Below are 22,604 nucleotides of genomic sequence, written 5' to 3'. Positions count from 1 at the left end.
GGATTACTCCCCAAAACAAACAATGTTTTCATTAAGCGCTGGTTTTGGCTAGGGTAACCCTTACTGTGGCAGTCCACCCCCTAAAATGAACCGTTCATCATTGCCGGAGGCTGAAGGAGGACATAGGAGGCACCAGATATCAGGTGTAACCAAATACTTTACAGATCCAATATTTATCATAGTAATGCACTGAATCCAATGTTTCTATGATCATGTGACACAAGACGAAACGTGTGAAACGTAAAATAGGTCTCGAGGTGAAAGTTCCTTTAGTGGCTGTCTAACAGCCAAAAGAGGTGTGTTCTCGGACAGGAACGAAATATTTTACTTGAGAAAAGGGACAGTAACAAAATCATTACATTAAGATATTGTGGTTTTGGTCCCCTTTAATGGGCTACGCCAAACACCATAACCACTTCAGTGATTTGAAGTGGTCATGGTGCCTGGAGTCTGTGTGTGCAGAGTTTCACAGTGAAATGCTGGACATTTGGAGTTTAACCCCTTTATTGCCGGAGTGCACCTCCAGCTCTGGCAGTATCATTGGGGAGTCACTACCCAGCTTTAATCAAGAGTTCCAGTCCAGTAAATATAATGCAACTCTATGCACAGACATTATATGGCTGAAACTGGTCGATACCTGACCGTGGGGTTTCACATCCAGCTCCTTGAAATGGTGCAGGCATACGTCTGGAATCATACCCAATACAGCAGGCTTAAAGGGACACTTTAGGCACCGAGACCACTTTTGCTTATTGAGGTGGTCTGGATAATGTGTCCCTTTTGCACTTAGTGCTGCAATGTAAATGTTTACATTGCAGCTCTAAGTCTGTCCTCTAGACAGCCACTGGGGGCGCTTCCGGATTCATAACAGACTTGTGGTCCGTAACCTGACGCTGGAGGTCCTCACAAACCTCCAGCGTCAGATTTTCCCAATAGGAAAGCATTTCCTATTGGGGGCACTTCAGGGTTCTCTAGTGCCAGGAAACCGGGTTTGTTTTCCTGGCACTGGAAAATCCCTTTAATGCAGGTTTATGATGCTTGGATTAAAGGATCACTATAGGCACCCAGACCACTTCAGCTTAATGAAGTGGTCTGGGTGCCAGGTCCAGCTAGGATTAACCCTTTCTTCTATAAACATAGCAGTTTCAGTGAAACTGCTATGTTTATAATAGGGTTAATCCAGCCTCTAGTGGCTGTCTAATTGACAGCCGCTAGAGGCGCTTCCGCGCTTCTCACTGTGATTTTCACAGTGAGAAGACGCCAGCGTCCATAGGAAAGCATTGAGAATGCTTTCCTATGGACTGGCTGAATGCGCGCGCGGCTCTTGCCGCGCATGCGCATTCAGCCGATCACGACGAGGAGGAGAGTCCCCCGCCCGGCGCTGGAAAAAGAGGTAAATTTAACCCCTTCCAACCCCTAGAGCCCGGCGGGAGGGGGACCCTGAAGGTGGGGGCACCCTCAGGGCACTATAGTGCCAGGAAAACGAGTATGTTTTCCTGGCACTATAGTGGTCCTTTGAGCCTTTAAATATGTAAATCAATGTTGCATTTAATATTATAATTAGCATTGCAAATGTTTTTAGGGGGGGGGGGGGGGCATTTTTGTTGTAATACACATTATAAATATCAGGAGATATCAAACTGTAACACAGTAATACTAATATTTAGGCATTTAACCTCATCACATCTCAAGACTAATGCATTAACTGGGATTAAACAAGCTTAACCTGTGCTTATGAATTCACTTCTAGTTCTATTTTTAATTCAGGATTAAGTAACAATTTGAGTAGAACACCACAGGGCTCCTGTTTTAAACTAGTTTTCTATGCTCCTAAAATTACTAAGAAATCAATATTCAGACAGTATTTACAGCAAAAAATACACATTTGGCACAAAGGAATATTTTTTTTCTAGCAAAAAGTAGCCATAAAATGCATTAGTAAATGAGAACGTGGCTCGAAATCTGTCATTGTAATGTTGAATGTTTGCATAGCACCAAAGTGTAAGTGTCGGCAAGATACTAGGAGAAGCTGCTGCATGTAGGAATGAAGACAAGGTTGCAAATGGAGCATGGGTCAGCCCTGGACCCAAACGTGCAAGAATGTATCTAAGGAACATATAAACCAAAAACCTAAAATCTACTGTACCATAGCCAAATCCACTTCAAATGAATGGAAACAGTAGCCAGGGTTGACACTGAGCACATACATATGTTCATTAAAAAAATTACTTTGTTTTAATTCATTATTTTCAGTGAATGAGAAAATTGAAGTTTCTCTGTATAAGCATAGTTGCACTTTAGTACATTTGTGGCATGCAAGGCCATTTCCTTGTTGATCATCCTTGTATATCATTTTAGCATCAGTCTGCATTAGGGTTTTATAAGAAGCCCAGATATTGTTATGGAGTGGTTTCACACTGCAGAGGTTTGTGGACTGCAATGGCAATGTGAAACAGTCACAAACATCTGCAATGTGAAGCGAAGCCATAATCCATATATACAGTGAAACTACATAGGGCATCTGAGCATGAGGAAGGGGCCTGCATAGCACACACACAAAAAGTGTAATTTCTGTTTCACACTGTTCTTTAAGCTTTAGTTATTTTGACTTTAAACCTGTATGAAGCCAAAAAGTGACAGAAATATTATTGTTGGCCAGGACTCATCACAGTTTACTGTCTGTCTGCAATGGAACCTCTTTCAATAACCTCAACATTGTAGGAAAGAACCTTGACCAACCAAGCTAGCACATATTATTCACTTCTGGATCATGTCACACCTTATCTCATTGCCTTCCGATTTACACCACCACATTGGAGTATATGTAATTTTACAATATGTTTACACTAAATGGACCTATTCATTTTGACTCGAAATAAAATAAAGAATGATAATATACAAATAAAACTAACTGTACTAAACTCCTCTTCCAAACACCACAACATTCAGCATTACACTGTATATAGTAAATCACGCAGCACGTGTACTATATCATGATCTCAGGGACTTTTACAGAATAATAACATTCATGTAGCATTTGTATTATCATGAGTTGCTTTCATGCTTGTATCAGAGAAATCTTGGTATTACTTAATATTTTGCTTGTTTCACCGGAAGCCAAAAAATGAGGCCTCACACTAGATAAATAGGTGTGTGCAGCACTCAGTGGCATCACCATCCTAAAAGAGATTGGTACCCAGCACCCCTCTCCCCAATTGCAGAGCGTGACTGGAACTTGTCAGAGCATGCAGTCATGCACCAATCACTGTATGCGATCAAGCAGGGGAAAACAACTGCAAATCACACAGTGATACCTTGTCAAGATATGATTTGGCAGTTGAGATATACCCTCTCATTCTACAGTCACTCAGTCCAGAGCAGTCAGCATGAATATCACGGAGGAATCTCTCTGCTAGGGTTAGGCTTGTAACAGCGTGTTATAGGATTTTTCAGGGTTGAGTGCCTAGCTTTACAAGTGGCGTAGTATTAGCAGATGATTTAGGGAATGGGGAATGTCTGCCTTCAAGGAACCACAGGCTGTAACCATGATTCAGACTATGAGTTACAGCCTACAGTGTATTTAATGAGGGTAAACTTCTGCAATTACCCAGAACTACTACATGGAGTGTACGGTTTCAATGCTATAGTGCAGGGGTGGGCAATCTGCGGCCCTCCAGATATTTTGGACTACATTTCCCTTGATGCTTTGCTAGCATTATGGCCCTAAGAGCATTATGAGAGATGTAGTCCAAAACATTTGAAGGGCCACAGATTGCCCACCCTTGCTATAGTGGCATGAAATACAACAATGGCCCCAGGATAAAAATCAAAATACACTATGTACTTTGTGTACTTATATTAATGTATTTAAGCAGCAATTTGGACTGCACCTATATTAAAATGTGCAGTTCAATATTAATATTTTAAAGGATCACTATAGAGCTAGACAAAACTCTGCTCCCAATGCTATAGTGCTCTCCTCTTTATTTAAATTATGTGCCCCTCCCCCCCACAATCTAAATATGAATGCAGTGCAGAGAACCAGTCCCTACAACACTCATCCTGCCTCCCACAACATCACGCAGACACATCAAATAGGCCAATCCAAAGCTCTTCATAAACAAGGATTAAAGTGACACTATAGTCACCAGAACAACTACAGCTTATTGTATTGCATTCACTTTAGGCTTTTTGCAGTAAACACGGTCTTTTCGGAGAAAAGACAGTGTTTACATTACAGCCTAGATATGCCTCCAGTGGCCACTCCTCAGCTGGCTACTAGAGGTGCGTCTTAAGGAAGCACTGCACAGTGTGCAGCACAGCCCTTCAGTGTCTCCACCCTCAGCATGGAGACACTAAATTCCCCTTAAAAGAGATGCATTGATTCAATTCATCTCTAGGAGGAGATGCTGATTGGCCAGGGCTGTGTTTGGCTTGTGCTGGCTCTGCCTCCATGACAGTTACAGCCAATCCTATGTGAAAGCATTGTGATTGGCTCAGACCACCACTGCCTCATTGACAGTCTCAGCCAATCTTATGTAAAAGCATTGTAATTAGCTCAGACCACCACTTCTGATGATTGGTGGGGGGGAGGCAGGAGGACTAGATGGTGTTTTTAACACTATAAGAACAAAATAATCATGTATAGCAGCACTGCGCTTTTATTGCAGGCAAGCTATGGGAACAGATTCTCACAGTGGAAGCATCTTTAGCCACTACAGACACAATTAACCATGCAATGCTTTACTTTGCAGAATTAAAACAAAAAAAAACACTGCACCCAGTCCATTTCATTGAGATGAAGTGGTATGGGTGCCTTTAGTGGTCCTTTAAGTTTGACAAACTGAAATTTAGGTAATTAGGTTTAGGTCCAAAAAAAATTGGTGTTTGACAGTAAATTGATAGGTATGTCACAATGCAGAGTTCTGTGAAGTGAACGGTTTAAAATTCTGTAATGCTATAAAATGTGAAGCTGTATGAAAATGAGTATAAAACACAATGAATAAAAAGATAATTTAAATTTCAGTGGGCCTTTTTGAGTTCAGAGTTATGCCTGTGTCAATTCTCTATCATTTTGCAATATTAAAAGACCTGGCATCTAACTATATAGTGATACAACAATTGATAAAGGTCTACAGCTTCATATCTCCCACCTGTCCATATTAAGGACGGACAGTCCCTATTTTAGTCCCAAATCCTCTCTGACCACTGAGCAAATACAAAAATAAAATTTCACCTTTAAAGGCCCTCTTTTTATTACACTCCTACTCGTACGTTGGTTTCGGCACACCTCAACCAACTTTGCATCTTCTGATACATTCCATAACCTATTAGAAATTCCAAGCACAAATATATATATATATATATAATTTTTTTTAAACACACACACACACTTGCAAAGTCCTAACCTCAGCCCAGACTTTCTGTGACTGTCCAGTCACAGACTTCCCAATGCAGCTCAATGAGAAGTCTTTGCAAGGCAGGTGCTTGGAGCAATTGCCGCCTCAACCAGGAAGTATCAGGACCAGTTGTCTGATTGACAGAAAGGGAGGGTGCGGCGGAAAAATATAAGTTTTTAAAAAGTGCCAGTTTCTATTTAAATCTGCACTTTTTGTAAAATGAAAAAAGGAGGGTACCCTTTTCACACAAAGCACTAAAACAAGCTGAAGTGTTTTAGAGATGGGGGAGTGTCCCTTTAACAATGCTCTTCAGAAGTAATACTCACAGTAATGTGTCATTAAACTTACTAAAAATGTGTTTAGAAGTCAGAATGTAAATAGAACGCATTGTTCTTCTAAATTACATTTTAGTTTGCTTTAAAAATTAACAAGTCAGCTAAGAAAAATTCATGTTTTTAATATTATATATTTGTAACAAGAAAAAAAAATTAAAAACCGCCACCCTTGGCCACACCCCCACTTACAAATTAAAGTATCCCTCTTTGCTCTTTGTCCATTTGAAATGTTGGGAGGTATAGAGCTATATGTAGAGACTAAAAAATAAAATATGAGCAGAAAGAGCACTAGCAGTTCTTAACCAGCTGTTATTCAAAAATTTGTGTAAGAAAAACAGAACAAAAAACAGACGTGCACAGCCCGCTCTCTGATGGCCATGGTGAGCCCTATTATATTTTAGGATTTCTCTTGTTGTGTTATAATAAGCAGAAAATGTAAAAAGGTATGTTGCCTTAAGAAAATCCACACTTCCGCTAAGAATAAAAATTGCTTGAAAAGATCAATGGCAGCAGCAGGCAAACATTCCTAGGATGAAATAATACTGGGTTCCGTTGAGAAATTCTTTAAAATGGAATAATGTATTATTATAATTTACATAGCAGCAACAAAATCCATCAGAATCATTTTTATAAAGGATATATTAAACTTAACAGAAGAGGCAGAAACATTCTGAGAAAGCAGGTTTTAAAGCAGAACTGTAACTCCCCTGGACTTTTCATAGAACGATTGCAATATTATTAAATGTTCAAATCTACAAATCCTGAAATTGGTGCCAACATAATGGCTTATCTAAGTTACCATTTTGAATATAGTGGAAGACCTGAAGCTAAATTGTGAAATCACTTGCTAAATGTTTTAATATACATTAAGAAGAAAATGGAGCATCAAATGAAAACGAGTTAAAGGCACACTATAGTCACCAGAACAACTACAGCTTATTGAATTTGTTCTGGTGAGTAGAATCATTCCCTTCAGGCTTTTTGCAGTAAACAATGTCTTTTCAGAGAAAATGCAGTGTTTACATTACAGCCTAGTGATAACTTCACTGGCTACTCCTCAGATGGCAGTTAGAGATCCTTCCTGGGTCATTGCTGCCTAAAATGCATCCAAACATTTAGTGTCTCCTCCCACTGCATGCAGACACTACACTTTCCTCATAGAGATTCATAGATTCAATTCATCTCTATGAGGAGATGCTGATTGGCCAAGGCTGTTTTTGAATTGTGCTGGCTCTACCCCTGATCTGCCTCTTTGTCAGTCTCAGCCAATCCTATGGAGAAGCATTGTGATTGGATCAGGCCAAATAATCATGTATAGCAGCACTGCGCTTTTATTGCAGGCAAGCTATGGGAACAGATTCTCACAGTGGAAGCATCTTTAGCCACTACAGACACAATTAACCATGCAATGCTTTACTTTGCAGAATTAAAACAAAAAAAAACACTGCACCCAGTCCATTTCATTGAGATGAAGTGGTATGGGTGCCTTTAGTGGTCCTTTAAGTTTGACAAACTGAAATTTAGGTAATTAGGTTTAGGTCCAAAAAAAATTGGTGTTTGACAGTAAATTGATAGGTATGTCACAATGCAGAGTTCTGTGAAGTGAACGGTTTAAAATTCTGTAATGCTATAAAATGTGAAGCTGTATGAAAATGAGTATAAAACACAATGAATAAAAAGATAATTTAAATTTCAGTGGGCCTTTTTGAGTTCAGAGTTATGCCTGTGTCAATTCTCTATCATTTTGCAATATTAAAAGACCTGGCATCTAACTATATAGTGATACAACAATTGATAAAGGTCTACAGCTTCATATCTCCCACCTGTCCATATTAAGGACGGACAGTCCCTATTTTAGTCCCAAATCCTCTCTGACCACTGAGCAAATACAAAAATAAAATTTCACCTTTAAAGGCCCTCTTTTTATTACACTCCTACTCGTACGTTGGTTTCGGCACACCTCAACCAACTTTGCATCTTCTGATACATTCCATAACCTATTAGAAATTCCAAGCACAAATATATATATATATATATATAATTTTTTTTAAACACACACACACACTTGCAAAGTCCTAACCTCAGCCCAGACTTTCTGTGACTGTCCAGTCACAGACTTCCCAATGCAGCTCAATGAGAAGTCTTTGCAAGGCAGGTGCTTGGAGCAATTGCCGCCTCAACCAGGAAGTATCAGGACCAGTTGTCTGATTGACAGAAAGGGAGGGTGCGGCGGAAAAATATAAGTTTTTAAAAAGTGCCAGTTTCTATTTAAATCTGCACTTTTTGTAAAATGAAAAAAGGAGGGTACCCTTTTCACACAAAGCACTAAAACAAGCTGAAGTGTTTTAGAGATGGGGGAGTGTCCCTTTAACAATGCTCTTCAGAAGTAATACTCACAGTAATGTGTCATTAAACTTACTAAAAATGTGTTTAGAAGTCAGAATGTAAATAGAACGCATTGTTCTTCTAAATTACATTTTAGTTTGCTTTAAAAATTAACAAGTCAGCTAAGAAAAATTCATGTTTTTAATATTATATATTTGTAACAAGAAAAAAAAATTAAAAACCGCCACCCTTGGCCACACCCCCACTTACAAATTAAAGTATCCCTCTTTGCTCTTTGTCCATTTGAAATGTTGGGAGGTATAGAGCTATATGTAGAGACTAAAAAATAAAATATGAGCAGAAAGAGCACTAGCAGTTCTTAACCAGCTGTTATTCAAAAATTTGTGTAAGAAAAACAGAACAAAAAACAGACGTGCACAGCCCGCTCTCTGATGGCCATGGTGAGCCCTATTATATTTTAGGATTTCTCTTGTTGTGTTATAATAAGCAGAAAATGTAAAAAGGTATGTTGCCTTAAGAAAATCCACACTTCCGCTAAGAATAAAAATTGCTTGAAAAGATCAATGGCAGCAGCAGGCAAACATTCCTAGGATGAAATAATACTGGGTTCCGTTGAGAAATTCTTTAAAATGGAATAATGTATTATTATAATTTACATAGCAGCAACAAAATCCATCAGAATCATTTTTATAAAGGATATATTAAACTTAACAGAAGAGGCAGAAACATTCTGAGAAAGCAGGTTTTAAAGCAGAACTGTAACTCCCCTGGACTTTTCATAGAACGATTGCAATATTATTAAATGTTCAAATCTACAAATCCTGAAATTGGTGCCAACATAATGGCTTATCTAAGTTACCATTTTGAATATAGTGGAAGACCTGAAGCTAAATTGTGAAATCACTTGCTAAATGTTTTAATATACATTAAGAAGAAAATGGAGCATCAAATGAAAACGAGTTAAAGGCACACTATAGTCACCAGAACAACTACAGCTTATTGAATTTGTTCTGGTGAGTAGAATCATTCCCTTCAGGCTTTTTGCAGTAAACAATGTCTTTTCAGAGAAAATGCAGTGTTTACATTACAGCCTAGTGATAACTTCACTGGCTACTCCTCAGATGGCAGTTAGAGATCCTTCCTGGGTCATTGCTGCCTAAAATGCATCCAAACATTTAGTGTCTCCTCCCACTGCATGCAGACACTACACTTTCCTCATAGAGATTCATAGATTCAATTCATCTCTATGAGGAGATGCTGATTGGCCAAGGCTGTTTTTGAATTGTGCTGGCTCTACCCCTGATCTGCCTCTTTGTCAGTCTCAGCCAATCCTATGGAGAAGCATTGTGATTGGATCAGGCCACCACTTCTTGTCAGCAGCTTGCTATTCCAAGGCAAACAGCATGCAGAGCTACAGCTTCAGGCTTGAATACAATATTTTGCTATATTTAGGTAGGCATGAGGGGCCCAGGGGGGCTATATGGTGGTTTTAACACTATAGGGTCATAAATACATGTTTGTGTTTCTGACCCTATAGTGTTCCTTTAAATCACTTTTATTTCTGTTTATGCAGAACACACACCGCCCCAGGCTGTGACTGACACAGCCTGCATAAAAACAGATGTAACTTACTTTTAAAGGGTTTTGTTTGTTTTTTTAATTTCCTGCTCTGTAAATTGAATTTAAATTACAAACAGGAGGCTCCTGCAGGCTATTAACAGAGCACGAGATAAGAAATTCTATATTGAACAGAATTTGCAATAAAGGAAGTGTAAACATTAGATGATGTGGGGGAAGTGTTTAGGGAGGCTGTATAACTCACATGCTGGGAGGTGTGACTAGGGCTGCATAAACAAAGTGATTTAACTCCTAAATAGCAGAGAATAGAGCAGTGAGACTGCAGGGGCATAATCTTTACACCAAAACTGCTTCATTAAGCTAAAGTTGATTTGTTAGTAAAAAAAGAAAGGAAACCGGTTGCGCCAAAACAGCGATACGTTAATAATACTTCTAAGTTTTACAATTATGCAAATGAGAAATAAATACAAATTTATTTAGTCACAAAAGTTAATCCGTTGTTGGATGGTAGAGAGTTTAACAGGGAGCCGTCTTATTTGCTTTAAGCGAAAAGTTGATTTGTTGACTATAGTGTCCCTTTAACAAGTTATAGGTGACTATTCATTGTGCCAACATCTAGATATTAAAATAACACTCCATGCACTACATCTTTCATGCTCTTTTATAGTTTTTGCCCTAAATAATAAGCTGCATTTTTCATGGCCAATTATGTCTAATAAATAAAATATTTTGCTGAAATTGACAAATTACTTACATGTTGAATGATGCAAAGAGCACACTAATCCTAAATGCAAGGAATTATCAGGGATTACAAAAAGAGTTTGAAACTTTTAAAGCACACCTCTAATGTACGCGCAAAAGAGGAAAACATAAAATAGACTTGCGATGCATCAATTTACTGTTCTATGCAGCTATAAGAAATACTGCGCAAAGTCAAGATAGCATGGGGAGTTCTTCCCAACTGGGGAGATAGGGATGGGCTTGCATAAAGCATTTTAGGGGAGTGGTCAGGGGGCAATATGTTTTTAGAAATGTAATGAAGACCACTTACTGTGGGAAAAGAATTACATTTTCAGAGGTATCAAGCTAAAAACTGCCAGTTTTGAAAATATTTTTAGTTGGAAATACAGTAATGCTAGTAAAAGAACACACCAAACACCATAACCACCACAGCACACTGCCACAAGTAAAGTAGTCAAACCATAATGGTTATGGTGTGGCGAGTGTTGCTTTTATGACAAGGAAATGACTGCGTAAATGAAAGAATGGTACGAATAGGATTCAGTACAGCCCTGCTACATTTCAGTAACCAGCAGGAAATTTAGAAGGTAATGGAAGATCAGTTTGTAATGCAACATTTTCTGTAATTTTTTTTAACAGATGAGGCATTGGCTCAAGCTAAATGTTAAGTTTATTGAACTGTTTCTTAAACATTAACCACATTTCACGTAAATGTATCCTTGTATTTCATGATTTACAGGAAGGTCTAGCTTCAGAATATAGCCAAAAGCAAACTATTGCTAATAAAACAAGGATTCACTAATTACACTCTACTGACATCCAAGATATCTTTATCTTCATTTTTGTCATATAACAATCTTTAATAGCCCATGGTGAAATTTATATATTAAACGAATTACAAATGTCAGATATCATAAAATGCAGTTCTTGGGAGTTGTATGTTTAAATGTAGTGGCTGTTTTGAAGTCTCTAGAACAAAATGCCATATCCTGAGTATTGTTCAAATGTGGTTATGGATAATGTGAGCTCTGAGACCTGGATTTGTAAACACTATAAAATGGCTGATGATTTTTCATGTTGTTCTGGTACATACTAATCTTAAAACAGGAGCTACACCCAAAGTAGTAAATGTATGGTCACTAAATTCCAGAAATCTTGCATATGCAACATAAACAGACTATAAAAAAATAAATAAATAAACGGGATTTCCAAAATTTATATTTAAAAAAAAAAAAAAAAACTAAGGATAATGCCTTTTCCTCACATCAGTAGCAATAGGAAGAACATTTTATTACCTAAATTTAGTATGATGTAACTATACCTTAACTTTTTGTATTTTAAGGAAAATATAAAGTATTTCGTTTTAAGCAATGCAATCAATGTCCTATACTGTTTCTTATAACAAATCATGCCAAGTAGACACAGTAAGATGATGCCAAGTTTTCTTAACCACATCTACTGCTGACTTGTGCAGTAGTGTCATCCCATTATAAAACATTTTGTATGGCCTCGATTTATTATCTTTGAATAAGCTTTTCGAACGATTTAATATTTTTAGATTAACTTTTAAATAAAATGTTTGTCGGAAATATTAAAATATCACAAAATATATCATATATGAAAAAATATATCAGAATATCAAAATAATATGACAATATTGACATATTTGTAAAAATATTATTTGAAAAGCTTATCCCCCCCAAAAAATAAATCAAGGCCTATATGGGGAAAAATTGGGAATAGGGACACTTCAAAGGTTTAAAATGATCCGTAAGAGGAAGAAATAATAAAATAAAAAGAAAATTTGATAGCCAAGATTTTTCCAGCAGATTTTGTTTTTAACGAATGACAAAAATTATAATTTAAAAATGACAGTCACACATTCCAAATACCAAAAGAACCATAGAGTGAATACGTGCTTTTGGGGTTACCTGCATATGTCCCCCCAATACCAATTCATAAGAGTGTCGACTTAGGAGACCTTGGTTTCTCAGACCATATGAAAAATATTTAAATTCTTTAATATGAGAAGCATTCTATTGGGCAACCACCTAATTTGATTGGCATTTTCATGGCAGCTTACAATAATAAGCAGCAGTGATAGGAGAGTTGTAACCAACATCTCTGCACTGGATATCAAAAATAAGAGGCGAGGGGAGGGAGGGGACAAAACAAAAACAACAAACTATAAGAAACTGGGAACTGAAGTGGTTTCACGTCACTATTGTATGCGTTCTCAACATAAGAGAAAGGCTTGTGTTAAGATGAGTAAGGAGAGAATGGGATGAAGTAGGGACAGAGGAGTGAGGAGAGTTGGGAGAAAGGACAAACCAGGAAAGAAAGGCACACGGGCAAAGCTTTAATGTTAATGTGGAAAGAGATACTAGGGACAAACGTAGGGGAGGAGGTGAAAACCCAGGGGTAAAAGGAGGGAAAGAACAAGGCTGGGAGAAAGGAGAAAAGTTGGGGAAGAAGGATTTTTACCACTGTGGTTAAGAGTAAAGGTGGAAAAAGATGGAATAACTATCGGAAGAGGAAGGGAAGATAACGTTATATTATATAAGAACTTGAGAGAAACTAGCAGGTCATGTAAGAAAAGAGAGAAATTGTAGAAAGTGCAATAAAGGAGGAATCAGTAAACACTGTTGAGGGAGAAGGAATAGACCAATGAACAGAGGGTAGGAAGCAAACAAGTCACAAGAAATGGCACTAATCTCCTATTGGACTGTATTAAAGGGACACTCCAGTGCCAGGAAAATGCAGGTCCCCTCTCCCTCCCACCACTCCCCCATCCCAAGTTGCTGAAGGGGTTAAAACCCCTTCAGTGACTTACCTGTATCCAGCGCGATCTCCCTCGGAGCTGGTCCAGGGTCCGCCCACGCTCCTCCCCCGCCGACATCATCTAGCGGGGGAGACAGAACGCGCATGTGCGGCCGCTGGCAGGGTGAGACCTAATGTGCGCGCGCGTCAATGCCGCGCACGCGCATTAGACCTCCCCATAGGAAAGCATTGAAAAATGCTTCCAATACTTCCCTATGGAGATTTTAGCAAAGCTGGAGGTCCTCACATAGCGTGAGGATGTCAAGCGACGCTATAGCACAGAAAATCTGTGCTAGAAACCCGGAAGTGCACTGTCAGATTATTTGTTTATATTTTCAAGAATATTTAGTGTTCCTCTCCCATCCCCTCTCACTTAGTGGTACTCTTCCCCCCTCACTCCCCTCCCCCCTCCCCCATTAGTGATTCTCTCCCCTCCCTGGTGTGCCTTATTACCTCTCTTGTAGCGTGGCCGGGCAGAGGGGACCACGGTACAGAAGCTTCAGTTTCCTGTACCTGACAAGACTGACAGGAAGTGCTCTCTTAGTCAGCAATTCTTGTCAGTCCGGCCAGGTACAGGAAAATTAAGCTCCTGTACCGCAGTCCGCTTGACCATGCTACACTGAGTGACTGGTACAGGGGAGCACTGTGCGCTTCCTTGCTTCCTTCCTGTCGGTCACTCGATTGTTGCTCCCCAATAGCTGTTGCACCCTAAGGCAGCCAGCCGCCTTATGGATGTGCCCCGGCCTTCTTTTTGCTGGGCCACTGCCGACATTTTCGGTATCAATAGTGGCATTTCCAATTTGGCCATTGCCAAAATCCGGAATATCGGCCCAACCAATTATCGTTCTCTCCAATAAATATATATACACACACACACACACACACACACGAAAGAGAAAAAGTAATAAAAATGATTAAAGAATCACTTCTGGTGAAGTGAGTATGGGATACTAAACTTCCACGGTGTGTGCACAGTATACCACACAAATATTTAGGTACTCAAAGAAGGAAGTACACATTTTTCTCACTAAGATTGGGAGCTTATTAGGGTAGGGCCCCCTTTTCATCTCTTTCAACATTATAGTGTATGGCAACACTTGTTTTATATCCCCAATGTTCAATAAACAACAAATCATATCTAAACTTCTATATATAGTCTCGATTTACAGAGCAATCAAGAAAAACAAATGACTGCAAATACTATACAAAACAATATTAGGGCCCAAATCTTTACTGTACAAATTAAAACCAGGTATGATCATCGATTTCATAAATTATGAGACACTTCTTTACATTTTGTTTTTACTATAATAAATGTAAAAGGAGACATGACCCATTCTGTTATATTTCTTGCCAGCATAAAATTGATAACACCTCAAATAAGTACACATAAAAATAAACAATTGACTATTAATCAAAAGTCTTTATAAGAGATTGTAAATACCAAAGATTTGGGAGGTACTCTTTATGAACGTGAAACAAAAAGTGAATGCAACTAGTACACAAATCAAATCAGCCCTACAGACATTGTTTATCCTCTGTCAGACCCAGTTTAAACCTGTGATGGTAAAGCTTTGCTAAGCTATCTACTGAGAAATACAAGCGTGTTAAGGCAAGCTTTAATGAATTCTATCCTTCATTTTAACATGTGGAAAGCCAGAGGTTAGGCCATTCATTGACAGTCTCTTTGTGTTTAACCTGACATTCCTGAGACTGCCTACATCCCCAGCCTTACTGAGGGTGCACCTACTCCACTCACCATGCCCCCATCTTTCATGAGGATCCTCTTGACAAACATAATCCGGCTGCTCTTCTTCTTCTCTTGGCTCATCTTGCCCTCCTCATCCTGCCCGGGGGATGCTGCTGTCCGGGTCACAATCAGGGGCCCTCCTGCTGCTCCTTGCTGGGAGTCCAGGGCTGGCTCTGTACCGGCGGGGGGAGCGGTGCTGTGAGCCAGCAGTCCAGCCTGGCCCGGGTGAGCTGGGTAGAGGAGTACCGGCGGCTCCGGGGGGAAGCTGAGCGCTCCCTCTGCCCCCAGGTGCCCGGGCACGGCGTAGAGCGACACTGGATACAGGTGGGTGCACTCCGGCCGCCGGTGAGTGGCAGCGAGCTCTGCGGACAGCAGCACGGCCGGGTCCAGGGGAGCGGGGTAGACCGAGTGCGCAGTCCAAGCGGAGCCCTGGGGGGCCGGCAGACGGACAGATGGCGCACACTCCAGACAGACAGCTGTGCAGGTATGGGGGGCGGGGTGTTTGGGGGCGCACTCTACCGGCAGGGTGGCACACTGCACTCCGACAGTCACGGGGACCACCTGGGCTGAGAACGAGCCCCCGCAGGTGCAGTGATCGGGGGTACCGGAGGGGGGAGGCTCGGTGCCCTCTGCCGGCCTCCTCTGATTCTTTAACGGATCCAGAATCCAATCCCGGTCCGGACGGACCTACCCGCACACTGCCCGCGTAGCCCGAACACAAATCACCAGCCTCCTCTCCGCCAACCTCCGATTCAACACCGGCGGCTGCGCACAATACACACACAGCGGATGCGCGTCACCGTGCTGACAATAGGACACGCGTCACCGGTCTCCGTGCTGCACTGCATGGCCGGCAGGGGGCGCTGTGCGATACACATAGCCTGAGACATCTGTCACTCAGTGTAACATTCTGTTATGGAATGTATATTTTATTATTATTATTATTATTATTATAGGGATGGGGGTTGGTGGTAATACAGCAAATATATTATGTCGTTGTATGTTGTTGTTTTTTATTAGATGCAATATATTTACTCTCCTACTTATACTGTGCTTTTTTCTTTTTTTTAACATTCTTTATTTTTGTAGTTCAGATATAATAATGCAGACGTCAATGACAAAAAGAAGCAATACAAGAATTCAATAACAGAAGGACATTGACACAAAGTACTGAATTTATGTTTCCTTTTTTTTTGCTTTGTAATAGGAGATAACTAGGCGAGGTACAACAATTATGTAGAGGTGGAGGCAGAATTTGATACAGAGTGAGTAAGGGTAAGGCTATATTACTGTTATGGTATTATGAGTCGATAAGGCGACGTACTTTATTATTGTAGTCAAGTTTTTACAGAATTAACTGTAGTATAGTATAAAACGTGTAAGTTATATTTAAACAAGCAATTGGACATTTTAGCAAGTAAATTACAGACAATTTAAATTGCCAGAAAAAAGTGGTTTAGGTGCTTCAGCAGCAGCACCTGCAACCCTGCTATTTGAAAATGCATTTAGTAATAACACAGATTATTTATGTAGAATACATGAAACATTCTAAACTTGAAATTATACCAAGGCAGAAAATGAGGATTTGTGAAATTATAAATTTCCTCCTTCCCCTGCTAACATCTCATTCCTCTGCCCACGTTTGTTGATCATTAATTACTTATATGTTTGGCTTACCAATTGTGCTACATTGTGCACTAAACTTTCTATAAAATCTAGTATAAACTACAACATTAAAGGCCAATGGAGTGTGTGAACTGCAGTAAATATGTTTATATATTTATTTTTTGTAAAGAAGATACTCGTCATTCATGGACCCCACAAACCCATACAATCAGTGGCGTAACTATAATGGTCGCAGGGGTCGCAGCTGTGCCTATCACTAAAGGAAGCCCGACGACCGCCCTGTCAACCCCTGTGACCAATTGCCCAGCATAACTTCACGGCCGGTGTACAGCTGCAACGGCCTGGGGCGCGCAGTATCTGGGTGATCAGCAAGAGTCGCTCGACACAGCACAGTGTTCCCCTCCTCTCATTCACTGCGTTTAGTGTGGACGAGCAAACCACAAAACCGCTGTCTGACTGGAAGTGCTCACTGAGAGCAAAAATCCAATCCATTCAGCCACGCTACATGGAGATAAGCAGTAATGAGACACATGGAGGAGCTGAGGGGGTTGGACAGAATGTGAAACATGGAGGGGCTGGGGAAGAGAACAGTGGTGTATCCTGGTTTTGTGCTGCCCTAGGCAGGACAAAACTCAGGCGCCCCCCCTCCCCCCGCGCCACCCCCACCCAACCTTTCCCCCTGCCCCGCATTCTAAATACACACACACACATTCACTGACAGATACGCATACACTAGCTAACAGAAACACACACTCGCTAACAGAAACACACACACACTAACAGACAAACACACTCACTAACAGACACACACTAACAGACACACACTCACTCACTAGCAGACACAAACTAGCAGACACACACACTCACTAACATACACACACACTCACAGGCAAACACACACTAACAGACACACACACTAACAGACACAGACACACACTAACAGACACAGACACACACACTAACAGACACAGACAGAAACACTAACAGACAAAAACACTAACAGACACACACACTGACACACACACTAACAGACACAGACACCCACACTAACAGACACACACACTAACAGACACACACACTGACACACACACACTAACAGACACAGACACACACTAACAGACACACACACTAACAGACACAGACACACACTCACCCACCCACATTTTTTTTTTTTTAAATTCTTTATTTTTGTTGTGCAGGTAGGTACATGTCATTCACAAACGCCACAACAGCGTACTTATATAGTCATACAGGTTTGACAATGGCATGAGTGTGTGCACATTTTTTTTTTTAAATATTAACAAGCTCAATAAAACATTTAACATTTGGAGTATACAGGAGTGTACACATCTGCCTGAGAGACAAGGCTGGAGGGTCAAGTGTAAAAAAGACAGACATGGAAATTGTTAAACAACATAAGCTAGCTAGGTGAGGTCTGATGCTCGGTTGCCGCTGGGTACTTAACTTTACGGTGACTGGGGATAGCCCTCATGATGCTAGGGACAAATGATGCTAAATAACAGGCACATTTTTATAGATTATATCTGGTATGCGTAGTAGGTACTTTCGCTATGTGCTGTGAGTATACAGGCATTAGAAGAAAGAAAAGCTTCTGTGGCCAAAGATGGAGCCTAGGTAGTAGTAAATGTACATCTGTGTGATACAGGCTTACTGATAAGTGGCTAAAGGCATTGTCTATAACAAGTGACAAGTTGCAAGATGATATTGATTAATAAAAAATGAGAAAAAAAATAAAAAAATAGATTAAACATGCTGAATTATCTCAGAGCTATAATGCATTTCCTCTGCTGGGTCCATTGAAATGAGGCAAAACAGAGTTAACGTAGCATAGGGTTTTCGTAACATGTTAACAGCCTTGTTGTATGCAATGAGGCTACATCAAGTGCAGGAGGTTTTGGTTCCGCCGGACCATAGGGGGGCCTCTCAGGTATGGGCCGTCGTCGGCATAGCCTGGGTGAGGCCTTTTGGGAGAAATGTCTTGGAGGTAGCTGGGTTCCATTCATGGGTCTTGGAGGTTGTACGGGGTTGCCGTAGGGAGTCTTGTGGTAGGCCCCAGGTCGTTAAGTGTTGTCTCGCTTCCTGCAGGTCAGATATGATGTAAGTGGTGTTTCCCTGGATCACCTGGAGCTTGTGGGGTGAGCGCCACTGGTATTTGATGTTGCTGGTGCGGAGCAGAGTGGTGAGGGGCTTGAGGGTTGCGCGCCATGCCATCGTTCCTTTGGATAGGTCCGCATAGAACGTCAGAGACATATCCTCGAAGGTGTAAGGTGTTGCTCCTCTGATGGCAGCCATAAGTGCCTCTTTATCCTGTCTTCTCTGGAACCTAACTATTGTGTCCCTGGTTGCTGTAAGTGGGGCTGTCGTGGGTTTGGGTATTCTAAACAAGCCATCTATGTTCATGCTCTTGGCTTGCTTCTGAGGGAGTATTTGGCTTACCAGGCGTCTGATGAGATGAGGTAGTTCTGTGTCCGGGGTTGATTCGGGTATACCTCTGATTTTTAAATTTTGAGCACGCCTTGAGTCCTCCAGTGACGCCATTTTATGTTCCATAAGCTTGTGCTGTTGTTGTAGTGATTGTAAGTCCTGCTGGTGCACAGTCAGTTGTCGTGTGAGGTTACGGGACTCCTGTTCCACTGTACCCACGCGATCCGACAAACCCTGAATGTCTCTTTTCATGCCCGCCATATCGACTTGGATATTTTGGCGGAGTTCGGCCAATAGCTCCCGCATCTCGGTCTTTGTGACCGGTGATGTGTCCTGTTGCGGTATGAGTGATACCGGCGTCGGTGCTGTGAGTAAGCTCCCATCTTCCAGGTCTGAGAGTTGGTCGTCGGAGTTATCCAACTCGTCCAGGTAGTCGGCCATGTTAGGTTCCTGGGCGCCATGTGCTCGCCGCCATAGGTCCCCAATGCTTGCGCCCGGTCGGGGCATGTCAGCTTTCTGCTTTTTGCTTTTTCTTCCCATTGCTGGGTTCTTTGTTGGTGCAGTTCAGCTGTATTTTCTCTTGTTTGGGGGGTGATTTGAGGTCTTTTTCTGTGTTTTTAGGTTGGTATTTCACGGAGCTCTCTGTAGTTGCGACCAGTCGGCTCGGCAGTTGGCTCCGCCCCCCCACCCACATTTTTTTTACATTTATTTTTAACACATTTTTTTTTTTATTTATTTTTAAGACATTTTTTTTTATTTATTTTTAACACATTTTTTTTTAATTTAACACCCCCCCCCTCCAGCCTCCTTACCTTTGGGAATGCTGGGGAGGGGGGTGTCTCTTCCTCCCTGGTGGTCCAGTGGCTGCTGGGCGATCGGGCGGCACTGCCTGGCGGGCGGCTGGCCGGCAAGGGAGCACTTCCCCTGAGCTGTCTGCTCAGCTCCCTCGCCAGCCGCAGAGTGAGGCTGGGAGCCGGAATATGACATTCCGGCTCCCAGCCTCACTCTGCGGCTGGCGAGGGAGCTGAGCAGACAGCTCAGGGGAAGTGCTCCCTCGCCGGCCGGCCGCCCGCCCGCCCGCCCGCCAGGCAGTGCCGCCCGATCGCCCAGCAGCCCGCCGGCATGTCTGTTAGCCGCAAGGCTAACAAGACATTTGCCTTGGGCATTTGGGGGCGGCTTTTTTTGCCGCCCCCTGGAAAATGCCGCCCAAGGCAAATGCCTTGTTTGCCTCGCGGCTAATACGCCCCTGGAAGAGAATGAGAATCATGAAGGTGATGTGGGGGATGAGACACATGGAGGGCTGAGGGGAATGAGACACATTTTGGTCATGTAGGGAGTGAGACATGGAGGACTGAGGGGTACACATAGAGGAGCTAGGGGGTTGAATATGATATATGGAGGAACTGGTGGGAAAACGAGACATGGGGGTATGAGACATATGGTGGAGCTGGAAGGGGAAGAGTTGGAAAAAAGGAGGAGCTGTGGGCATGGATGAGACACATGGAGGGGGGATGAGACACATGGATGGATTAGGGGGAGAATGAGCATATGGAGGGCTGAGGGGAAGAATGAGACACATGTGTGTGTGAGACACATAGATCAGCTGTGGGTTAAATGAGACACATGGAGGGGCTGAGGGGGAATGAGCCACAAGGGATAGAAAGGAACGTCATCACTTCTGGTCTCGTAAGATAATATACTAAGCAATACTCTTGAATACCATAAAAGTCCCAGAAAGGGAGACCCACTACAGCCCTGTCAATAATAAGCAATGTAAATAAATAACCCTGAAAGCCCTTGCTGAGCCTGAATAACAAAAAGCAAATATGCGCTCAAACTGAATGTTCGTGCATGCTCAGAAAGCAAAAGAAATATGGTGTGGCACCATATTAATTATGGACAAATTAAAAGTGTATGGAGAAACTGTCTCAGCAAAAGCATTTGCGCGATCAGTAAAAGAGGTGCATATGGCGCCATCTTACTTGAAGGAAATGCCAGAAAACTATACTGAATTGTTTAATTGTCAAAATGTTGTTAAATGAACAGTAAAGAGCTATGACTACAAACCAGTATCCCTAAAGCTTCAGGGTTGGATTAAAAGCCCATTGGGCCTGGTGCTGACAATTATGGTGGTCATGGTCCTAATTTCAGAATCTTATCGACAGAAAACACTAAAACAGTTAACTCCCAAGCGTCATGTATCTGGTGGAGGTGGTGTTGGAGGGAAACCCGCAGGATATAGCTATCAGAAAACACATACCCTATGCTAATCTCTAGCTTTCATCTTTCAAGTAAATCCATACCCTCTAACAGCAATGTCCAGAGAAACAGGATTTCCATGGGCAGGGTAAAAGGGTGGGCCACTGAAGTGAATCATGTAACTAGAGCCACCCAAAGGGACAAACATGCCCAAAGAGTCGGTGTGTCTGCACAAATAATTAGATGGTCAGCCTGGCATAACTGTGTCTAATGATGCGCTAGCTCTATGCTTTCTAAGGACTGTCCCCTAGGACTCGCTGGTCCACTACTCTCCTTACCTTCTTACTAGCAGGCAGAAGCTTCTGTTATACAGTCTGGGACAGAGAAAACGTGTATGTAGTGAGTGTAGAAGAAAGGGAACATGCCACAGTGTTAGAGAGATTAAAGTAGTCTTGCATAGTGCGCAAAGCCAGCTTTGTCTTAACTAATTTCATTGTCAACCAGTCCACACCAGTTTTGTTCCCCTATATCCCTCTTGAGTTTTCATACTTAAGCAAAAGCATGTGAAGTAGACATGTGCAATTAGTTTCGTTCCAAATGTAGATTGTGCAATTCGGACATTCGGATGCTTATGAATGTCCGAAGTTCAGTAGTTCGGTAGTCCCAAACCGAAGTTCCGAATTGGCAAAGTTCCAAACTGCCAAGGTTCCGAAGTGCTTAGAATTTCTGAATAGTGGCAAAACAAGAGAGAAGGAGGAAATATTATGTGAATAATGACAGGAATCTTGACCAATAAGCTAATTCCTATCACTGGGGGCCCTATAGATGTGTAAGCCGTTGTGGTGCCAGTCCTGGCACTGAGAGCCCTATAGATGTGTAAGTGGTTGTGGTGGCAGTCTGGGCACTGGGAGCCCTATAGATGTGTAAGTGGTTGTGGTGGCAGTCCAGGCACTGGGAACCCCATAGAAGTATAAATGGTTGTGGTGGCAGTCCTGGCACTTATGGGCAGGGGGCTCCCAGTGCCAGGACTGCCACCACAACCACTTACACATATATATGGCTCCCAGGGCTCGGACCACCACAACCACTTGCACATCTATAGGGCTCCCGTCTCCCAGTGCCCTGACTGCCACCACAACCACTTACACATCTATAGGGCTCCAGCCTCCCAGTGTTTGGACTGCCACCACAACCATGTACACATCTGTAGGGCTTCTGCCTACCAGTGCCAGGACTGCCACCACAACCACTTACACATCTGTAGGGCTCCCAGTGCCAGGATTGCCACCGCAACCACTTACACATCTATAGGGCTCCTGCCTCCCAGTGCCAGGGCTGCCACCACAACCACTTACACATGTACAG

At 41.9% G+C, this 22,604-nt stretch overlaps 2 protein-coding genes across 2 annotated transcripts in view; one reads left to right on the top strand and one right to left on the bottom strand.

Annotated features, from left to right (window-relative positions):
- Window positions 1-15,656, bottom strand: part of LOC134611266 (hippocampus abundant transcript-like protein 1) — a 70,690-nt gene extending 55,034 nt beyond the window's left edge. Inside the window, exon 1 of the mRNA XM_063454950.1 lies at window positions 14,979-15,656. Coding sequence (XP_063311020.1) covers window positions 14,979-15,050 — 72 coding nt within the window. The 5' untranslated portion in view covers window positions 15,051-15,656. The remainder of the gene's footprint in view (window positions 1-14,978) is intronic.
- Window positions 15,657-20,305: 4,649 nt separating this feature from the next.
- The window catches only part of LOC134612169 (uncharacterized), a 118,623-nt gene continuing 116,324 nt past the window's right edge, over window positions 20,306-22,604 (top strand). Inside the window, exon 1 of the mRNA XM_063456525.1 lies at window positions 20,306-20,311. Within this exon, the coding sequence (XP_063312595.1) occupies window positions 20,306-20,311 (6 nt within the window). The remainder of the gene's footprint in view (window positions 20,312-22,604) is intronic.

This window comes from Pelobates fuscus, chromosome 5, assembly GCF_036172605.1.
Source record: "Pelobates fuscus isolate aPelFus1 chromosome 5, aPelFus1.pri, whole genome shotgun sequence".
Classification (NCBI taxonomy): domain Eukaryota; kingdom Metazoa; phylum Chordata; class Amphibia; order Anura; family Pelobatidae; genus Pelobates; species Pelobates fuscus.
This window is presented reverse-complemented; position numbering and strand designations above follow the sequence as displayed.